Source organism: Syngnathus acus, chromosome 13, assembly GCF_901709675.1.
Source record: "Syngnathus acus chromosome 13, fSynAcu1.2, whole genome shotgun sequence".
Taxonomy (NCBI): Eukaryota; Metazoa; Chordata; class Actinopteri; order Syngnathiformes; family Syngnathidae; genus Syngnathus; species Syngnathus acus.
In genome coordinates, this window is record NC_051098.1 from 14892464 (window position 1) to 14913493 (window position 21030).

A 21030-nucleotide genomic window follows, 5' to 3' on the forward strand; every position below is an offset into this window, starting at 1 on the left:
GTTGCTCTTCGTTGCTTGCGCCGGACGTTACTTTTGTTGGCAAAATGAACGAACAACACTTTTTAGCACCTCGCTGACTCACTTATAAAGGTGTTTTTACATCGAAATGACAAGTGGCGATGTTGGTAGTGAGTGGGGGGGGGTTGAACTTATCCGTTTGAATGGCACTGGTCCTCCTTGAATTTCATATTCTGGCGGTTTTGCATTCGCGCCACTCACTGTGTGTATGTGTGTTGCAGATGTTGATAAAGAGAAAGAGGGAAATGTTTGTGATAAGTGTAAAGAGGTTGAGAGGACGAGTAGGAGGGGAGCATGATGGGGGGGGGGGGTCGTCAGATGGTGGTCGAGAGCACTTGTTTGAATGGGGGGGGGGAGAATGTATGTCTGCCAGGGTGTGTGTAGGGGGGTGGGGGGATGGAGGCGTGGTTTAAACAAAAGTGCCCCCCCCTTCTTCCCCCCTCCTCCCGCCGTCCATTCCTCTCTCGCTGCGCTCTTCATTCTTACCTGTTCCAGCACTACTGGCTACAGCTCTCGAGTTGGTGCGCCACGTCCCCCCCGCCCGAAAAAACTCACCTCAACTGTTTTCAACGCTTTCCAGGATCACTAAAAGACATTTTCATCAATAACAACTCGCCGTGGGAACCCACCTTCTTTCTTTTCTTGCTGCTCGAGGACCCCCACCACTCCGCGTTAGACCCGCCACCATGCACTTGTTGTCCGTCGGCTCCCTGGGCTCCCTCGTCTTTCTCTTCGCAACCGTTCTCCGCCAAGGTAAGACTTATTTTGATATCTTAAGACATTAAATGGCGTTCCCGAGTGGTTATGGGATGATTGTACCGACTTCCGTGTGCTCCTGGCTGCCTCTGGGGGGGGATAACGTGGCGCATGCCACGCGCGCGCAGGTGCCGACGAAAAGTTAACTAGCAACCCGTTTTAGCATTTTGGAAGGGGGGGCTCAAATTTTCATTTTACCCCCAATTCTAAAAAATATCGTTTTAAACGTTGTGTGTCTTAGCTTTTTCAAACTTATAAACCTCTTGAGTATAACCGTTGATTATCGCCCCCCCCCCCCCCCCCCCCCGTTTTCATTCTGTGATTTATCTGGTTTCCGAGTTTGTTTTCTGGTCCGTGAACGCATCAAGGCCAATTCAGGCGGCAAATATTGGACTTCGGTTTGATTCGGTGCGCAACATATGGCCCTTGGGCTATAGACTCACATTCACACCATCACCGAGTGGCATGACAGTCAAAATAACTCCTTCAGTGACTTTCATAATCAATATGTGCTTAATTTGTTTTCCCACAAGTGTGTATTACCCCTGGATGACTTGCATACATAGCGCATGACTAGTTCATGCCCATCATCATGTGACGCTAGTTCCCTTTTGTGAGCTCCGGCTGAGCATGAGTTCAGGCTATGATTTCAGTTTCATGTGCTTGCACTCGTGTTTTATGCAGCTGGATTGAGCTTCCTGGATTACTGGGATTACGATCAGTGGTTTTGACGGGGCTGTCTGATAGTTTTGCTAAAAGGTCAGACGGCTCCTGTGGTGCAGGTTCTAATGGGCTGGGAATGCGGCATGTGGTTATGGATGCTGGGACTGGTTCTGCAGCATCAGTTTAATGTGTTTCTTTCTAACTCAGTTCCTCGCCTGCAGGCCAACAGGTAGCGGAACCGTTTTTTTCCACACTACTGCCTGCCTATTTATTAGCAAAGAATGCAGAAGCTCAAGGGACTGGACTCGTAGTTCTGACCTCAGCCTCAGTCACGCCACAGCTGTTTCTGCTGGAAATTGACCCCCGAGTAACACCTATCACTCCATTTATTTGTGAGGAAACAAATGAGTATTTTTTGCACCGCCGTGCCGTGCTTCACATCTTCACATGGTGGAGAAGTGCACCGGGTCGAGGTCAGACTTTTACGGCCCCGCCTGCTGCTCTGTGTGTGTGTTTAGGGAGTGATGGTGTAAACGCGTGCACACAACAGATGGTCACCCGCCTCAGTTCGGCTCGAGGTTCTTCTTGAATGATCACGGGGTAGAACTGCGAGTCCTCATTTAAATAATGGAGTCTGGATGAGATCATCGATAAACATAAACTCAACAAGCGATGTTTATCGCGAGTGAACAGATGAGCGCCGCAGCCATTTCAATTTTGTGAAGTCCTCGGGGCTGTGCAAAATTGATATTAAAAGTAATGAATCAACAACTGTTCATGATTACGAGCATCTGTAGGTTAAGCGCGGTTGAATTTCTTTTTCGAATGCAGTGCTGGATGTTATGTTGCACACGGGCCATATGTTGCCCACCCCTGCTCTCAAATCTGTGCTTACGAGCCACATAAAAAGACAAACTCAGCCCTAAATCTCTCCAGGAAGAGTCTGGAAAAGGTTTTTTGTTCACTCCCTCATCTCCACCCTACCCCCAACCCACCCCAACAAAAAAAACGCCCTTCCCCTCCCTTACCGCAGAACGCACAGCCATCCTGCGCTCGGTGTCACAGCTGGTATTACTTGTCAAGCAAGTGGGGCTCTTCCACCACTAATGGACTTAGTGGGGGCGGTGGGGGGGGCTCTCACACACCCACCCACCCGATTTCACCTGAGATGGATCCCCTCTTTCATCCCGCTCCGCGTCCCGTCCAGACTTGCGCGGCAGGATGTCGGAGGCTCCTTTTAATTGAAGGCTTCATGGCACGGTTGACAAGTTGTGTGCGGCTGTGTGTGCGTGTCCCATCTCGCCTTCTCTCCACAAGAAAGCAGATGGGCCCCTCTCCTCAAATCCACCCCCCCCTCCCCTTAAAAGACATGAAAACTATCCCTTTGTGAAAAATTCAGATGCGGTCCTGACAAGTCTGCCTGGTCTTTGACTAAAAAAAAAAATGCTGCAGCTGTACTTCACTTTCTTGTCATTGGTGCTAAAATAAACAGGCTGTCGGTATCGGCCGTCTGCTCAGCCAGTAAATAATTGGCTCGGTGACGATATACAGGTGAAGCATATAAGTCAAACACGTTCCCTTACTGAATGTTTGTTCAGATTTACCCAAAACATCCCTTAAAAAATCTGGGAAACACAATTGATGTTTTCCAGCTTAAATTGATTGACCTTTAGAGTACACACGCACCTTTATTAGTCCTGTAATGAGAAAATTCCCAAATGGTTTCTGTGGAGTATTCTAATTTAGATTATTCATTCTCAGGAAATGGTTTTTTTTAAGCGATGTCAAACTGATACATGCGTTGAAATAAATCAGATATCTTTAATGGTGAATTAGTGTCAAAAACAGTATTGGTGCAACCATAGCATTCTTCTTCTACTATTTAAACATCCCCAACTATCATTCAAGTGCAAAAAACAGCTATTTTGAAAAGTATATATTTGTATTTTGTAGATTTATCAATTTTGTATCTGGAAAAACAACCACAAAGGTTCACTGTTTCAAATTAAAAAAAATACTTGTACAGTGAGTAGAATGAATCAAGGAGCTGCTTGCACTTTGTAAATAAACAAAATGGCGGCAAATATAAATTTCAATGTAATTTTGAGACAGTAGAAACATGTGGAAAGATGTTAGAAGTATTGGCGTAGTAGCTACAAGCTACTTAGCGGTTGGCATTGTTAGCTATAGTGAGTACAACTGGTTAACTGATATTTTTACAATGTCACCCTAATTTGTTCGGAATGTGCCATAGTTGACCGTCGCAGCGGAATTGCAAGTGTAAAGTAGCTTATTTCGAGTGTCAACGAGCGCGTGACGGCTGAGTTTCTGATGGATTCCGGCTGGACGGAATGTAAGACGAGTGCGCGCCCCGGCAACGCCATTATCTGCCGTGGAAGAACACAAAGCCGCTGAGATGCAACAATGAAAGTCGCTCAAGGGATTGTTGCATTCACGCTGTGGGTTTGACGCATTGTGTGGCCTTGAAACTTATTGTGAGGCCGCACGGAGGAAATAAACAATTTGAATTCCCGTTAAGAGGTTGGATTTTGTTGCCGTTGCTTGATTGTCATTAGTTGAACTTCAATGAAACGGCTGTCTCGGAGTGACAGTTTATATAGTGTACATACTGTTTATCATGTCGCTTTCACTTTTTTCACTAATCTGCTGTCGCGGGCTTGAGGGGACGTGCACACCCCGCCCAACGACAAGAGCGGCAAATCCAAACGGGCCAGGTCCGGCTGTAAATCAAATGGAGTGGCGGGACTTCCTTCCAGCGCCTGTGTGTGTGTGTGTGTGTGTGTGTGTGTGTGTGTGTGTGTGTGTGTGTGTGTGTGTGTGTGTGTGTGTGTGTGTGTGTGTGTGTGTGTGTGTGTGTGTGTGATCATTGTAGTACAGCCCTGAAAATATCCAAATCAATGAATGAAATATGGAATTAGTACAGATACCAGTTATCGATATCGAGTGCTCACGATTGCTACCGATACCAGCCACGATACTTCAGATCTCTCTCGTGGCACATGCGTGGCTGTTCCGAACTCTTGCTTCAAGTTCAGGATCAGAACGGTTTTGATCGGTCTTCGCGGCTGCTGTTCGACTCTCCCCATACGTGACATCACTTTGTTTTCTTTAGAACACCATGTACTAGCGTAGCATGCTCCATTGTTTTATGCATCGCTCACTCACAATCCACCCAAGCTAATCGATGCTTCCGCCCTTCCTGTCTTTCTGTGTTTGCTCATCTTCTATTATGTTGATAATTTCCCCAAATACAGTCCGTCTCTGACAGCCTCCCTTCTTAATTGTCTTGTAATGACAGTCATTTGTCGCAGACAGCGAACTGCGTCCGCGCCGTGCGGCGCCACTCGATTTTGAGTCCTAATGGCGAGCCGTCGCGCGATGTGCAAATCACTTTAACATTTAAGAGCCCACTCGAATGAAAACAGTAACCTTGAGGGAGCACGGAGAGGTTCAACGCCCGCAGTTTTTTTTGTTTTGTTTTTCCTACCCGGCCGAACAGGTGGTCGTGTGTGTGGTGTGCGCGAGAGTGTTTGTTTTAGTCACCGTGGAGGGCCCCCGCACGTGTCTCTTTATGTTTCCCGTTGTGCGTGCATTTGTCGCTAGCAAAGCGCTCACTCACCATGCGATACACGACTCTCGGCTTTCCACCGTTATTGTTGGTGATTCGATTACGACTCTGCCGAGCCGGTTTTAGTCGCTGCCGGTCGGTCACAGATGCCATGGAGGAAAATGAACTTCCTGCAAGAAAACGGCTTAACTTCCACTGTGTCAAAGCCAGGAGATGTATGACTGACGTTGCCTTGAGTGAATGAAAAAACAAAATGGTTCCCAGGGAATAATTCAATGTGAAAAGGGGGGCTCTTTTGTTCACCCTTGACAGTTTTACACTCGAGATTGTCAGTAGAGCAGCAGCAAGTAAATCTTGATTACACTTTTGGTGATTGCATCGACCCGTTTATAGCGCATTTCTACGGGACACATTCTCTTACCCCCCCATTTTGATCCCCGTTGAAATAGCCTCTTCAGGCGTCCAATCTTGCTTTAATTTGCCAGTCAGGTGAAGATAGGCTCTTTTACGTTGACACCTGTTTAAAGCCGCAAGCTTTTTTTTTTGTTTCATTTCGGTTGGGAATTCATGTTGGGGAACAAATGGTTGCCTAATGCTTCACTAACTGAAAAAGTTTCCCACACCTTTTCAGGCAGGTCATTTGATATCTTGAACCTGTAAAAAAATACTATGACACACAATACCAGCTTGTCAAATACATACCAAACTGGTTTGTTCACCAAACACGTAATTAAGAGAATAAAACACATTATACTGTTTCTTTAACCAAACACTTTGTCTAACACTATTTTCTCTCTGCTAGCATAATGCTAGCATAAGCCAAAAGTGCTACAAGCAAGCTAATGAATGGCATCTGTGTCACGGTACAGTATAAACTTTTAAATCATGACTATTCTGTTTTTCCGGAATGTTCTGGGCACATTTATGCTCTATATTCCATGGAAATGCACATTGAATGTTTATCATTGGGTTTTAAAACATGTTTAAAAAATATGGAGGTTACTCACTGCAATAGATGTAAGGAGGATTAAATTAAAGTCTCAAATTGCAATAATAGTTGTCTGTTTTGAATCCAAAAGCTTAAACTCACTTTGAGCTGCATCCAGTAGCTTAAGATTACCGTGCTATTGCTATTTCTCTTATTTTGGCCATGGGCTCTTCTCCTTTGTGTTGTGCAAAAAAAATAACAAATAATAATGGTTTATTTGTTATCTGAAGAGTTGCATTGTTTCAGAAATAATGGCAGCGGGTTCACGCTGCCCTGCCGCGGCGCTGCTTTCTAAATGCAGGAACTGCCCCATTGACATGCACAAAAGTAGAAGGAACGGGTTTTTTGGTGAAGACCAAGAAATTGGGCAGACACAAAAAAAAAAAGTGAGGTTGCCTCGTCTTTTGTCATTGAAGCCCCCCACCCTCCCTTAGCTTTCACCGGACTCCCGCCGACTGTATTGTGTAGTCGTCTCTTTTCAAGCAAATGAGTGTATGATGGCGACTTCTTGCTCCTGTTCCTGTCTTTGTCATTAATATGGAGGAACACTCCTCCCTCCCTCCCTCCCTTCGAGGGAGCCGCCGCTCCCTGTTTCTGCACTCCGTGTGCAACCCACGCGCGTGTGTTTTCCAGAAAGAAGGAAATCACTCCTCCAAATTGAAAAGCCGGTGGCCACACCCATCTTATAACCGAATCTTTGTTCAAATTCTCCATTAGAGTCATTGCGGCGCTTTAATGAATTCCTGAAGAGGGCTCCGTTAGCTGCGGTGACAACGCAGCTACCTTGGAGAACGACTGCGGGGACCTGAGCTTTTGTTTTTTAAATGACACTTAATGAATGTTCTTTTGTTATTAAAATGTTATCTTATACATTTGGAAAGGCAAAGCAAGGGGCCGAGACACCACGGTGTTTGCGGCAGGGGGGCTCTTACTGACTCATAAAAAGAGGTTAGCGCTCCATCTCTGATGCATGCGACGCAAGCCCATAAAGTCATTAAAGTCCAACGCTAATACTATTGTATCAGACTTTTATTTGGGCTTTGTCCGGGTTTGGGAGAAGTCACTCGGGTCAACACAGCTTTTGTGCTTTCATTCAAAGCCTCTGGCCCATAAATGAAACACGGATCCATTGTTTTTTTTTTAAGCAAGCTCTGTTCGGGTTCAAAGGCTGTGTTCACTTTTGCCACATCTGTTGCGAATTTTGTGAGTCCTTCGGTCCATCCTTCCATCCATTCTCAACATTGTTTATCCTGTTCAGATCTGTGGGGGGGGGGTTGATTTTTGCATTTATCAACGAGAAAACGGACTGTTGTTGTCCACTAGGGTTGCCATCCTCAACATCCACATTATAATAACTGTGACTTTGATTGTGTGTGGATTCAAAGGTTGGAGCTGGCCAGGTGAGTGACATGGGTGTCGATGACTAATAGAGTTCAGAGGTCAGTTTCTGGCCTGTTAACTGGCAGTTCAGGATCTCAGCGTCTTGCTCAAGGCCATGGCAGTTGTGAGTACGGGTGGGAGGGTCTTGAACCGGGGTTCCCCCTGGTGGCTGATTTTAATCTCTTGGCCATGATGTGTCCTTTATTCCGATGGGGAAAAAAAAATCCTAGACCTGGACTCTTGAGTCGATGTTACTACTGAGGAAGGATTGCTTTTCTTTCTCATGACTTTTTCCTTTGGCGCCCAACAGAACAGCCCCCGTGTCGGTTGCTGACCTCACATTCCTGCGTCTTTGTTCAGCTCCAAAGTCCGCCACATGGACAGCCCGAAGCCATCTTCAACGACACACTGCTTGCCGCCAACCCGTAGCAGACAGCGGCCCTCATTCACGGGAGGCTTGCTCACATATATCAGGGCCTGGAATTGAAAGCATTCACTTGGTGGAGACAGAGGATAGAAAAAGCAAGGCTGTGTTCCAGGGTCATCACGCCACCCGTGCTCACGGCATTTGTAAATTTCTCCATTTCTCCTTCCGAAATCTCTGGAGATGGGGAAACTTTCTGAATCACGTAGTTGACCTTCATTTCTGCACTATCAGGCTCGATAGCCATGATACATCCGGGGAGGGACGGTTGACATTGGAACACATCTGAATTTAAAACAATGAAGTTATTATACTGGGTGGAAAAAAAAAATCCATGTGGAAAAACGTTTCCTGCGATCCAAAGTTCTCCGTTGTTGTGTTTTATGAGATGCTGAGTCTTCTTGCTAACTTTATTATTTCTGGGAAATGATTGTGTTTACACACTGCAGGAATTCGCAATCAAAGATCCTGTAAAATAAACTGTGACAAAAAATATATATATTTTCGATTCCGATAATTAAATGATGCCAGTATCAGGCGTTGAGCCAATTAGTCCTCAAGTCATTCGTTTCCCGTCCCACCTCCGTCTCAACTCTGGAGTAGCACAAAAGGGTGAAAATCGGCAGGTTGACTTTCTACGTCGATGCCGTTAAAACCAAAGACAACAAGTCGGAGAATGCGGTGTAAAAGCTTCTTGCCGGTGTTCCCCAAATTTGAGTTTTAATTTAAATAAGTGGCAAGTGTTTACGCGGCAATTACTCCCACAAGCGAGTCTTTGTCTGGTGCTTAAGATGTTTTTTATGATAAGACGCTTTGCTTTGCTGTTGAGCATTCCGTAGCGCCACTGGCAGACCTCCCGGGGAAGGTGAAGAGATGCTTGTCTGGTAATTGGGAGTGATTCTTAATTTACTAATGGGATGTCTGAAGAGGTCAAACGGCCTCGCGTTTCCCCCGGAGTGAATTGTTAAGTATCACACTGCGTCCCTCCGCTGCCATTTTAATGCAGACTTTTTATGCTGATTTATCCCCTCGGTGCAAACAAATCACCGCGCGCGATATTACTTTGCGTGTTGCGTGCCGTATTATAGCCGTGTCTGGATACTTTAGAGAATGAGGTCTTTGTTAAATTAACTTTTGCCGCGCATAAATTGAACCCATTATATTCTGTGTCATTTTCACTAAAAGACACTTTGATTTGAGCGACAGTCCGTCAGAGGAAAACGTCAAGGTTCGCAGTCTGCTAACGTTAGCCGTATCACTTTATACGAGGAAGTCAAGCGAAAGGAAAAGAGCCTCCGTCATTTGTTACACGAACATTTAAGACAGTAACGGCTCCCGGCGGATTTCCGATAATGAGATCATTTTGTTAAATTTCATCTTGGGCCATTTTCTCCCATGTAACACTTGAATGATTATATTCATTTTCTATCTCTTGCTGTTGCTTGCTCCAATTTCCCCACCTTGTGTCATTATGTTTAACATTATGAGAACAGGGGCAGGAACATTTCGGGTGTAATTCATCCGTGGCTCTTGTCACACCGCCGGATGCTACGCTAGCAGTTGTGGTTGCAGGAGCTACTTTGACATGTTGACATTGGAAACGCGATTGATCAAAACGAATTACCTAATTGTATCGTTTCTTTGCTTGAATGTGTTCGATTTTCACATTTATGCTATTTTTATTTTATTTCATTTTTTTTTTATTTGAACACACGTCTATATTGCCTTTGATACTAATCCTTCGGGGGACCATGCGTGATTTCTCTGACATTCCTATTTTGGTGTGGAAACAGTAAAGGTGTACCTTTTTTTTTTTTTTTATTCCCCTAACAAAAGTTTTTTTCTCTTCTTCTGGAGCATTTGCCTGAAGGCGTCTGTGTTCGTCTGACCTTGCAGTAGAAGATTCCTCCCGAGACCTCCTGAGACAATGTAGCCTCAGTTTGCTTGAAGGGAATAATATGTGCAAGAGATTTGTTTTTCTTCTCTTCGGGCCATATATTGGATATGGGAGGAAAGGCGGGGGTGGCACATTTTTTGGAATTGACAGACAGGTTGTTTTTTCTTTTTTTTTTTTTCTTTGCAAAGAGATGTTTCCCCCACCGTCTGTGAAGCTCATCAGCAGCTTGATCTGCCCGGCTCATGCTGGACACAAAAGTCTTCCAATTGTAGCACACAGAAAAGAAAAAAAAAAACAGCAGCCATGTGAGGCTGATGGTTTAAAGCACTTATCTTGATGTATGGGCTTCCCTTCATGTCTTGATGGAAGAAGAAAATGTAATGGCCACCACTAATGAAATTATTATGCCTTAAAGGACCTTTGGACCCATGACGCCAGCGACATATGTTGAATTGCATCAAACGGAGAATGGTTATCCCTTCCTGCCCAAACAAAAGAAGCAGACCAAGATTAGTTCTGTTGTGACATTTTGATCTACTACGCAGCTTTGGAAGAAAAGAAAATAACACTATTATTGACCGCGTATAGTCAAAAGACAAATGTTCTGTTTAATTGGATAGAAGCTCACTAAAGGAAACACATTTATAAGTTCCCGTGTTTGCTGCAACAACAACAAAAAAGGCTCCCATTGAGATCAATTACATTTGCAAGAGTTCACTTAACCCCAGAGTCTAAATTCTTAAGACGACGCAGGCACTATTTTAAGAAACTTCATATAAATGTGAGTTAACTGGTCCATCCGTAGAAAAGATAACACGTTCTTAACAATGTTTAACTTTAGGGAGGAAGGGTAATAAATATTAACTGTCACAAAAGTTCAAGAGAAAATAAAGCACGGATGTAACGTAAATGTGAAACCATAACACGCATAAAACCTAACCCTTTGATTGGGAACTGTACAGCAGTAGAAATCATTTCTTAGTTGTTTACCTAATCCAACCCAGCAGCGCCTGGAAAGCGGACTTTAAACCGATGATGATGATGATGATGATGATTACCTGTACATAAAATATTTTGCCTCATCTCATTTTGGATATATCATAGTTTGAGGTGTTAAGAGAACTAAAAATATTCGAATCAGTCAGTGTTCGGCTTGTTTTCTCCGCTTAATAGTCAGAAACTGTTGTTTTTTGGCAAAACCAAGCTATATTCTCCGCTGATTACTAAAAAACAAAGAAATCTCGAAACAGGCTTTTTTTTGCTCTTTCGTTTGGTGTGTCTTTGTCTTGAAAGATCAGTCCAACTGTCTAGTTGTGAATGCGTTAACAAAACTACCATCCTTGGTTACCGGTGCAGTGTGGACTATGGACTCTTTTGAAAATAGACACAAAATTCCACGGAATATGGACACGTGGGTCCATCTCAGGGGGGTCATTTATGTCTCAGACTGTCGTGATATGGAAACACTTGCTTGATTTTAGTTGCACTCTGAACAGCCATCTTTTACGCTGATTAAATGAAATATTTTAATCCCCTTTTTACTTAACTCGTCAAAGGAAATAAGGTTAGTGGTTTGATCAAAGAGGTTAGCCTTCGCTCCACTGGAAGACGTGTCATGTGGAAAACCGACAAATTATATTCTGAAAGCATGTACATAGTCATATTTGTGCTTTTTCTACATTCCGCATCTCGAGAGCTTGAATCAGAACGCACTTGAAAGCGTCATGCCCTCTTAATATCAAGCAGACACCCGTGCTTATTGGCATGGCGAGCACAGCCCACTCAGGTCCTCAGCGAGAGGGGGTCAGGAGGTCCGCCGTTGCCTTATGAGTATATTGCAACATGCAACACATCAACTCGGCCTAAGGTGAAAGTACCGGCGGCGGCGGCGCGACAATCGGCAGCGCAAAGCCATCTGCTGAGCGAATGCTAATGCCGCTTAATAGTTTGTGCTGTTTATAGACTAACAAGGCGTGAAGCGCAGTGCATGGAAATCAGGCGTTAATGGAGCAAGCACGCATGGGGTGGATATGAAAAGTCGACACACCCCTGCTCAAATACCAGGCTTTGCCGATTAAAAAAAAAAAAATCACGAGATTAAAACTCTTTTATTGTTAATATGATCTTCCACCATTCAGAACACCTCTGATGAACCCCAAATCAATTTCAAATGTTCTAGTTGGCTTGTCCTTATTTTATTTCATGAAAAAAAAAAAAAGTTTTATTTAATTTCATTTTATTTCATTGCTTTCTAGCAGAAGCCTGAAGCTAGCGTACTGTGCTGTAAGAAGTGACTAATATAATGTTGAAAAGCATGTCAGAACAACTGAAATGAATTAGCAGTTATTCAGACTCGAGGCACTTTGAAAAAAAAAAAATGGTGGCAGGTGTGTGATGACTCCCGCTTAACTCGTTCACTGCCATTGACGGCTATACAAGTCAAAGATGTATTTTAGTGACTGAGTTACAGTTATAAGAGGGTGTGCACACTTATGCAACATAACCTCAGTTACTTGGTTCTATTCTAAAATATTCTCATTGTTAATGTCATTTTTTGATATCACAAAACCTGGCATTTGAACAGTGGTGTGTCGATTAATGTCCACTGTAAATCAATTAATCGGTCTTTTTTTATTTTTTTTTTTATTTTACTGAATGCCTCAGTCAGAACCTGATGAGGCTCTTAAACGCAGTAAAAGGGGCTGCATGGTTGTTGACTCGTGGAGACAAGTGATAGACTCCGGGCTCGTTGGTAGACCTCATTTACATTCCGCAGCAGTTTAGTCACCTCCAAAATATAGTCATAGCGATAATGGAACGTATAGGCGACCCGACAAGTCCTCCCGGAAGGAGACTTTAATCTGTTGCCGCCAGCTTGGCTAATGTTGAAAACTAATATGATTCATCGCATTGCTTCTCGGTCGCAAGGATGCCTTTTTGTCTGCCGCGTATTGACTTTTTCCTCTCTGCTCGTCATGCATCTTACCGGCGGCGGCGGTTAGAGGTGATCCTTTTTGTTTTGTTTACCGACAATTTGGTCGCCGTCTCGGTGAGGAAAGGAGCCTGAAGAAAATGAGATGACAAACTAATCTATTGTTAGCGGAGAGCCCGCTGAGGTGGCACAGTCAACCAAATGCGCCAGGTTTTTTGGGGGAAATAAAATGTCGGGAAACTTTTAATGTCAAATAATTTCAGGGACAATCTCCTGAGCATCTTACAGTTCCTTGCCAAAAATATTCATTTTTTTTGCACTTTCTTGACGTGGAAGACATCAAGATGACAACGCTTACTTTGAAAGGGAACATATGTAAAACCAGTCCTGGAACATTTCTGACAAACCTGCTATTTAGAGTTCAAACAAATACAGTTCAACAGAATAGACCAAAGTTCACTTTACAAACCTTTACATGTTTGCGTACTCTTTCTAAATTTACACACACATCGAGATGAGAACGTTCCTGCGAGACAAACGGGGCCAGACCGATTGATGACGAAATCCATTTCACGCGAGAAAATGAATCGATTTCATTGATCGGTTGTTTAAGACTTTCTTCCGCTTTTGTGTCATTACGGCGCAAGGGGAGCCTTTTAGGTGATGAACAAAAGTGATTAGGAATGACGATCAATATACAGTCATGACAAGGAGTCAGCCCTTGCTCCATTTCCAGTCGGTGGCCTCTTAACGTGATAGCGCTTAAAGAGATCCCAGCTTTACTGCAATTTAAAACCCTCCTCGAGTTGATTACGTCTCCCCGTGATTTCAGGCTGTAGTTTTAATTACCCCGACTAAACGGTAGACTTTGTAAACAAGTCCAGCCTCGCCTTCCTTTGACAGCCTTCCTTCCCTCCGCCGCCGGTACGGCCAGCAAAATCCCATAGATCCACTCAAATCCCCGCAATATATGGAAGGAACGACGAGGCGAGCCGCCAAATGATGTTTTCGTTTCTAGTGCTTCTCCTCGTACACGCCTGTGGCTAAAACCAAGGCTTCTCTTCTGCCCGGAATGCTGAAACGGCTTTTTATCACCCCCCCTGAGTTAAGAACGGCCGGAGAAAATTCTTTTTTGAACACAAGCTATTGTTCAACTCCGGTAACCAAATGTGACTCCGAGAGTGCTTTCATAAACTGCGGCAAGAATTAATGAACAAAACGCAGCAAGGCGACAATAAAGCTCGCAGGATCATGCGAGGGGAAATTGAATGGCTTTTCAGCAGGTGGATAGATTTCATAAATTGTGTACAGCTTCTTTTATCTGCGCCTTATAAAACTCAACGTTGTTGCCTGCTGCCCACGAGGAACGGACACTTATTTTTAATAGGCGTCTTTTGATCGCTGCTTTTAGGTAATGAACTGAGAGATTACAGCGCATGGGTGGGGGAAAGTGTTTTCCTATCAAGGGTTCAGTATTTATAAAGCCCTCCGAGGGCTCTTGGAAATGTATGAAAAAATATGATGGAATGATATATTAACAGTATTTGTGGGTTAAATGTTTTGGGGGGGTTTATAACGGTTCCGCTCAACTTACTTGAAATTGTTTTCTTGCTCCGTCTTTGTATATAGACCAAATCAATTGACTCTTTCAGGTTTTACTCATACTGAAAAACTCACTTAGGATCTTTGCGACTCCTAAAAAATTGTCTCCATTGAGGCAACATTTGGGAACCTCATTTTAGATTTAGTCTTACAAAGAACCCATTTTGATTGACAGCCAAAGTCATTCCAGCCATTATCAGGGGATCCTTCAAAAACAACCTTGTCCTAGATGACTGCTGACACTAAATCGTGAAGAATTTCAGTTTTCACCATGGCTCACCATAAAACATAAAACTCCAAGATTTATTCCGCTCCATAAGGTCAGATCTTCACCCCGATGTCAGGCAGAAATTGAGCGCGAAGGTTACTTGCACTTAGAAATCAATTTGACTCGAGTTCACCTGTCACAATCCCCCCCATTTTTTTTTTTTTTTTGGGGTGGGGTGAGTTCACAAATAAGTCGCACATCATTTCCGCACGTTACCATTCTAAATATAATGAGTTTTATCAACGCTGCTGTGGGAATCAGGATGGCAGAACCCGGGTGTTGCTTTTTAATACCTGCAAATTATTTGCTAATCCCATTTGCACTTTTAAACCTCACGTATGACTGAATCCACACTATGTCTATTTTCAGAGTGTAATATCCCGGCAGTGAGTCACGCGTGAATTATTACGCTTTTCTCATGACACGCGTTGGCCATTTGCTCTCTCTTGAGACAAAAGGTTGAGGTCAGTGCTTCCGGAAAAGCGGATGTAAACTAAATGCCAGAAACATTGGCTTGGCTTATATCGGGAATGTTTAATGGAAAAGGAGGAGGCGGAGTTAATGGCCGTGCTTGGTTAATGGCCTTCTGTTGCCTTTAATGGCACGTCGTTAATGGGAGGTGCGCTCGGGTGTTTTGAGTCATGACAGTATGGATTACTCCCACCATGGCCCGGACCCCCCTCAAATACATAATTCACCAGATAATGGACGTGATTTCTAAGTGCACTCAGCGCTCAACCACTCCAGCCGGCTGGAGTCTTTAAGAGTGGCTCCTCTGCGGACGCAATTTATGATTTTTTTTTTTTTAAAGAGGATGCTTGTGTGGTCGGTCCTGTATGGGTAGGAAATTATTTCAAAGACTAATGATGGTGCTGGTGAGATCAATTTCGCTACCTTATGGCACATCATTAAAATAGTGATAATCACCATCTTTACTTGGGTAATATGCCTTTTATCTTCCTCATCAGAACAATACAAAAAAATATAATAAACGCCAGTGGGGAACGTGCGAAAGTCTGCAAGCAAAACTTTTTTTTCCGGAACCATTTCAATTAAATCCTGATCGACTGCTTTGATTGTGCCGCGGGTGCCTTCAGAGTGAGACTGTAATGAATATTAAAAAAAAAAAGGAAAAAAATATCAAGCCTGCTTCCTAATCAGAAGGGATAAATGTGAAAGAATCTTGCCGTTCTTTGTGTTTTGTCGAGTACGTTTCTCTCCCGTGCTGCACCGAAGCTTGAATGTTAGCTACGAGACGGCCATTCTGATTGTTCCGCCGATGAATAGAATCGGCGTTGAACTTAACAACGAGACGCCTGGGTTGTTATTTGGTGCCGTGTTTTACAAAAAGTTCCCCTGAACAAAATCAATCACACATCACGCTGAGTGAAAAATGGCAAAACTTTTAGAAACATGCACACACGGATTGTTTACCACCTCGCCCCTCATTATATAAACCAACACAGCACAACTGTCTGTTTTTGTGATGGACCATAATGCAACTCGCTCTCGAGGTGCTCGGAGAAAATGACTCACTTCTTCCTCCGGGCTTATTATTGTTTCCCCGCTCGACCGAGCTCGGCAACGCGGAGCTGATGCAAATGCTCGCACCTGCTGCACTGGGGCTTGTCCACTGGCATCCTGGGAAACGTAGGAAATGGCCAACGTAGAAGCAAACAACACGAGATGTCGTTCCCAGAGGAGGTCACGAATAGAAAAACATTGGACAGTAAATATTTACATTCAAACTAGTTATTAATTTTAACCCAATAAATGGAAAAGCTAATATAAATTAGGGATGGGCGAGTATCGGTATCTGGCTGACATTATTTGAAGGTATTGACTGAAAACGACATCACAGTTGCTAGGGGTAACGTTTCGGTCACATTCGCAAGCTGAGCCGTGATTGGTCGATAACTAAGCCTTGCGTAACTGTGACATTTTCAGTCAAAATGAGATGGATCCTTGAACGCCGTCTAAATCAATATTGTATTTAGACTTGCGGGGTGGCAGAGAAAATATTATTGTAAAGAATTGTTTTCCCTTTCACACCAGATGAGCATAGATTTGAATTAGAGCTAGTCCTTTTTGACTCGCATGCATCAAGAGAGATTGGGCAAAAAAATACACCTTGAGGGTCAATCAACTTGCTCAGAACATCATGCTCATTATCCAAGGTTATCTGCCGGCTACTTGCTTTATAAAAACACTGTAGTGGCGATGACTAGCTTTTGTCTTGACAATGTTAAGAGTCTTCAAAGCAAAGTCAATGGGAAAGTGTGCAATGAATTCAAAGTATTTGTTTTCAAATTGAGATACTTGTAAACCAAAGTGTTAGAAATTTTTTTTTAGCGGTGCACAAAATCGACCATGACGTTGATGAGTGCGTGCTAACACTCCGAGGACAAAATAATTCTTTGTCCTGGCTTCGTCCATCCTTGGCGGAGAAAAAAAGAAACCGGATGCCGCGTCGTTGCAAACACAAAGCAACTATAGGAAGCGGACAAAGTGAGATTTCAGGCGATGCATTAGCGGGATTCACACCTGCCACCGGCCGCGGGTGTCTCGTGACCACACATGATGCAGCAAATGAAAATTGTTTTCTTTGCCCGAGGGGGCGGGAGCCATCAAAACGTCTCCCCGGAAAAAAACTCTATTTCACACCGGCCATTTCATCATAGCCTGGCTCTATTCAGCCTTCAATTACAATGAAGCACAGAGAAGCATGAAAAGCTTGTAAAGCTTCCTCACTTGCTCGTAAAAGTTTTGGCCTATTTTTCCCAAATGACACGCAGCATTAAAAACGGCATGATTGGGTTTTTTTTTGTTTTTGTTTGCCAGGCCATTGCTGGCTGGAGAGCACAATGTTCAAAAACAGAAAAGAAAATCACGTTGCCTGGTGACGGTTGGGGAGGCGATGAGGGGGGCATTATGCTCAGTGGACCTTGAACCCATGATGCCTAACTGACATAATTCCTCCTTTGCTAACAGTCCTCTCCTCCCAGCTCCAAAGCAGATTGTTGAATATGTCCTTTTAATTTCTAAACAGAATTCTTGGAATAGATTTGAATCAGCTACGGGTACGACCTCTACTGTAGTGGTGGAGATAGTAGAATATTCATTTCTGGAAATGAAACAAAACATGGCCAATACACTTCTTGAACTCTTAAAAAGCGATTCACGGTGTATATGCTGTTTTTGATCGGGACGTATAAATCTCGATTACATTTAAAAGGTACTCGTTCTTTACAGAGGATAAAGAATATATACCTGTGACAATTGTTCACTGTCTGCTAAACTTCTGTTTGTTGTGAAGCAAGGCGAGTTCACTGCTGCTCTATCTCAAGTTTGAGCTAACAAGTGAAAGCAACAACAAAAAATGAGGCAAATGGCGACTCCACTCTTAAAACACATAAGTAGATGAAGCAACGTTTTCTAACGATTTCCATTACATTCTGCTTTTTTGTTGCCAGTAGATATTTTTTACTACTGAACGAAACATTTTTTTTTTTTGCCATGAAAACCAAACCATCGCATGAATGATGAATTCATTCTCAGTTCGGAGCACCCAGCGGGATATCTTGTGCATATTATGAGTTGCAGGGGAGAAGATAATGTGTCCCCAAGTATGAAAGAGAGACTAATTTATCACTTGCATATATATATATATTTTTTGGCATCGCTTGGCTGTGCATCAGTTCGCCATGTCAGACCATATCAGACTTTTTCGTCACAAAACTTATAAATGTGTTGGGCTTTGGACTATTTCTCATGGAACTCGGAGATAAGAAGTGGCAGAGAGTGGCTCACTTATTAGACCAAAGAATAGTGAGACTTAGTTCGGCCGGCTTTGTGGCGGGAAGGGGGGGTTGTCATAAAATGGACCCTTTGTCTCACATCTTTTGACGCACAAGTGGACCTTTTTTTCACAAAAGGATCCTTTTGAAGGTCACGGAGATGGCGACCGGGGCAACATCTTTAAGAGGCCGGGTCACCCTGCTCCAAAACAGATGGTGCAGCTGGAAAAGCGGCGTAGACGCCTCACACTGTACAATCCATTTTCACATGATTTGCCACCTGCTTACTTCCCAGCATGCTGCAATGTGGGAGTTTTTTTTTTTTTTTCTCTGCTCATGATAACAGAAGCACTCCATCATTAACAATCATCTCATTGAGTTTTTAGTTGAATCTTATGACCAAAGCAGGGCTTCCTGGACTTTTACGGTTTAATTGCTAATACACAACGAATGGCCATAACATCGACATACACATATAAACGATTGATAAAGAACACAAAAGACTTTAATTCACTAAGGCCAACGTGAATCAAAAAGACCTTTGCCAAGAAAATGTGTGCCTGCTTGACAATCAATAAAAGAGTTTACAGCCTTTAACTCTTCATTCGGCGCGGCGATAAAAAGTGACCCGGTCCCAACCCGAAGGCTGCTTTAAAGTAAAGTTAGTTGTGTGTTCCTGGGGTAAAGTTTTTCCAACATATTATCTCCACCTTTCCTGTGAAATAAACTGTACACAGCGGCTTGTCGTTATATTTTTTTTATACAACCGGATACCATTAGCCTGATGCTGTGATGACAGTGATGGGCAATTATAGATGGCTTGGAAAAACCAAAATTATAGTGCGGAGAAAATCTGACATTCCGGCCCATTTCACAGAGCAACATGAAAGAGACGTAATGCTGCAGCAATGTGATTGCCGTAGTTGGGATGGAGTTGTTTGTCGAAATGGCTTCACCAAGTACAAACTCTATATTACACACAACGAGCTCATTAAATGGCAGCCACTGGGTTGTTTAGGGAGCCCTGATGGCGGCCATTTTCCCAAATCATGCCACATCTTCCTGTGGGACTTCAGCTCGCGTGACAATGGATAAATTAGGAAATTTCCAAAATCATTGGAATCAAGATAACCATTAGGCGCTCCCGCTTAATCGAATAGAATTTTGCCTTTCCGCTTGCACTTTTATCACAAGCAGAGCACATCGACAAGGTCAAACAACAACTCCGAATTTTGCTCACACCTGTCGTTTCAAAATCTTGTTATTACTATCAGTTAAAAATATCAGCGACACTTCTATAAAGAAAAGTATTAAAAACGGTGCGAAAAAAATGGTTTTGGTAAGAAACCGCGAGTTAATTACAGCCCGTTTTACACGGAGCTCCACCGAAGCGGGTTATTTTCACCACTGCGTGCTTTCAACATAACCCAAGTGAGAAAATTCCATTTCACACTGTTACTGTTCTACGTCTGACACAAAGTCGGAAGGTGAAGAATCGCTCGGTCAGCTTCGTCGCCTTGCTGATTACACAACAGCAAAACGGATAAAAAAAGTTGTAAAAGTCTAAAAAGGTTTTGTTTAACCAAAAGTTTTTAAATTGTTTTTTTTTTTACCAAAAGCTACCAAAGACTTGATTGACCAACATCAACACAACTCGTCCCCATAATTCTTCAATCAATTAATTTGCTTTTAAAAAAAAAAAAAATCTAAATTGATGCTGAAACATGAGCTGGCTAAATAGGCCAAATTAATTTAACTTAATTAACTTCCTTCTGCAAGCTCGACTCAACAAGTCAAGTCAAGTTTATTTCTATAGCCCTAAATCACAAACAAGTCTCAAAGGGCTTCACATATACAAAAAATGACAATTATTCTCAAACATCCCCTGATCTTAAACTCCCAGGAGGGCAAGGAAAAACTCAAAAAACTCCTATCAGGGGAAAAATAGCGCCTCTGCTGATTGTAGCCAATTAGTGCTCCCCATTTTACCTCAATGTTACCCAATAATCAGTGGAAGTCATTTATTTTACTCGTCCATATATTTTATTCACAGCACCACTTCCAACTCCACAAAATGTGTACTCACTCTCTCGGCCAGTGAGTTTATTTACAAAAAGAAGGAGGCTCCTTATCAGAAGGAGCCTTCATTAGAAACTGCAAGCCTTTTCCCAAGTGGTATCGATCCAAGTGAAGTGCTCCTTTCTGCCCCCTCACCACTGATCCACCGCTGCAAGGAGGCTATTTGCCATCCTGTCTTTGCGGACATGCGCCACGGGACCTCCATTCAATGCGCAACCCTCATTTTCAGTGCTTAATCAGTTTGGACTGGTTCTTTCTTGTGCCGCTGAATGACGAGTGTGTGTGTGTGTAGGGGGGGGGGAGGTTTCAAGTGGCTAAGGAGGGACGTTGCGATGAGTGCGTGCCGGTTGATTTCCCTCGGTGAGCTTGGAGCCTAGCCACCACCCTACCCCGTCTCACGCCTGTTACCAAGGCACCTTCATCAGGAACATGAAAAGCATCTCCGCCTCCCGGCACTCTCGCTCACCTGTCGACCCGATTCACCCCTTTCCCGCCGTTTCGGTAACATTCCCACCAGAGTCGAAAATTCCCGCCCCAGTTCAACGGGTTAATGTGGTTAATAAATGACACTTGATGACACGCAAAGGAATGCGCTTTGATTTCAACTGGGGTTGGAGACAGTTGCTCATGTGTGCTT

General features: G+C 43.4%; 1 protein-coding gene across 2 annotated transcripts in view; it reads left to right on the forward strand.

Moving 5' to 3' along the window:
• Positions 1-454: 454 nt before the first annotated feature.
• LOC119132192 (CD166 antigen homolog) overlaps positions 455-21030 on the forward strand; it is a 31696-nt gene continuing 11120 nt past the window's right edge. For both annotated transcript variants that reach the window (XM_037267239.1, XM_037267241.1), the window contains exon 1: positions 455-771. In XM_037267239.1, coding sequence (XP_037123134.1) covers positions 705-771 — 67 coding nt within the window. In that variant the 5' untranslated portion in view covers positions 455-704. The remainder of the gene's footprint in view (positions 772-21030) is intronic.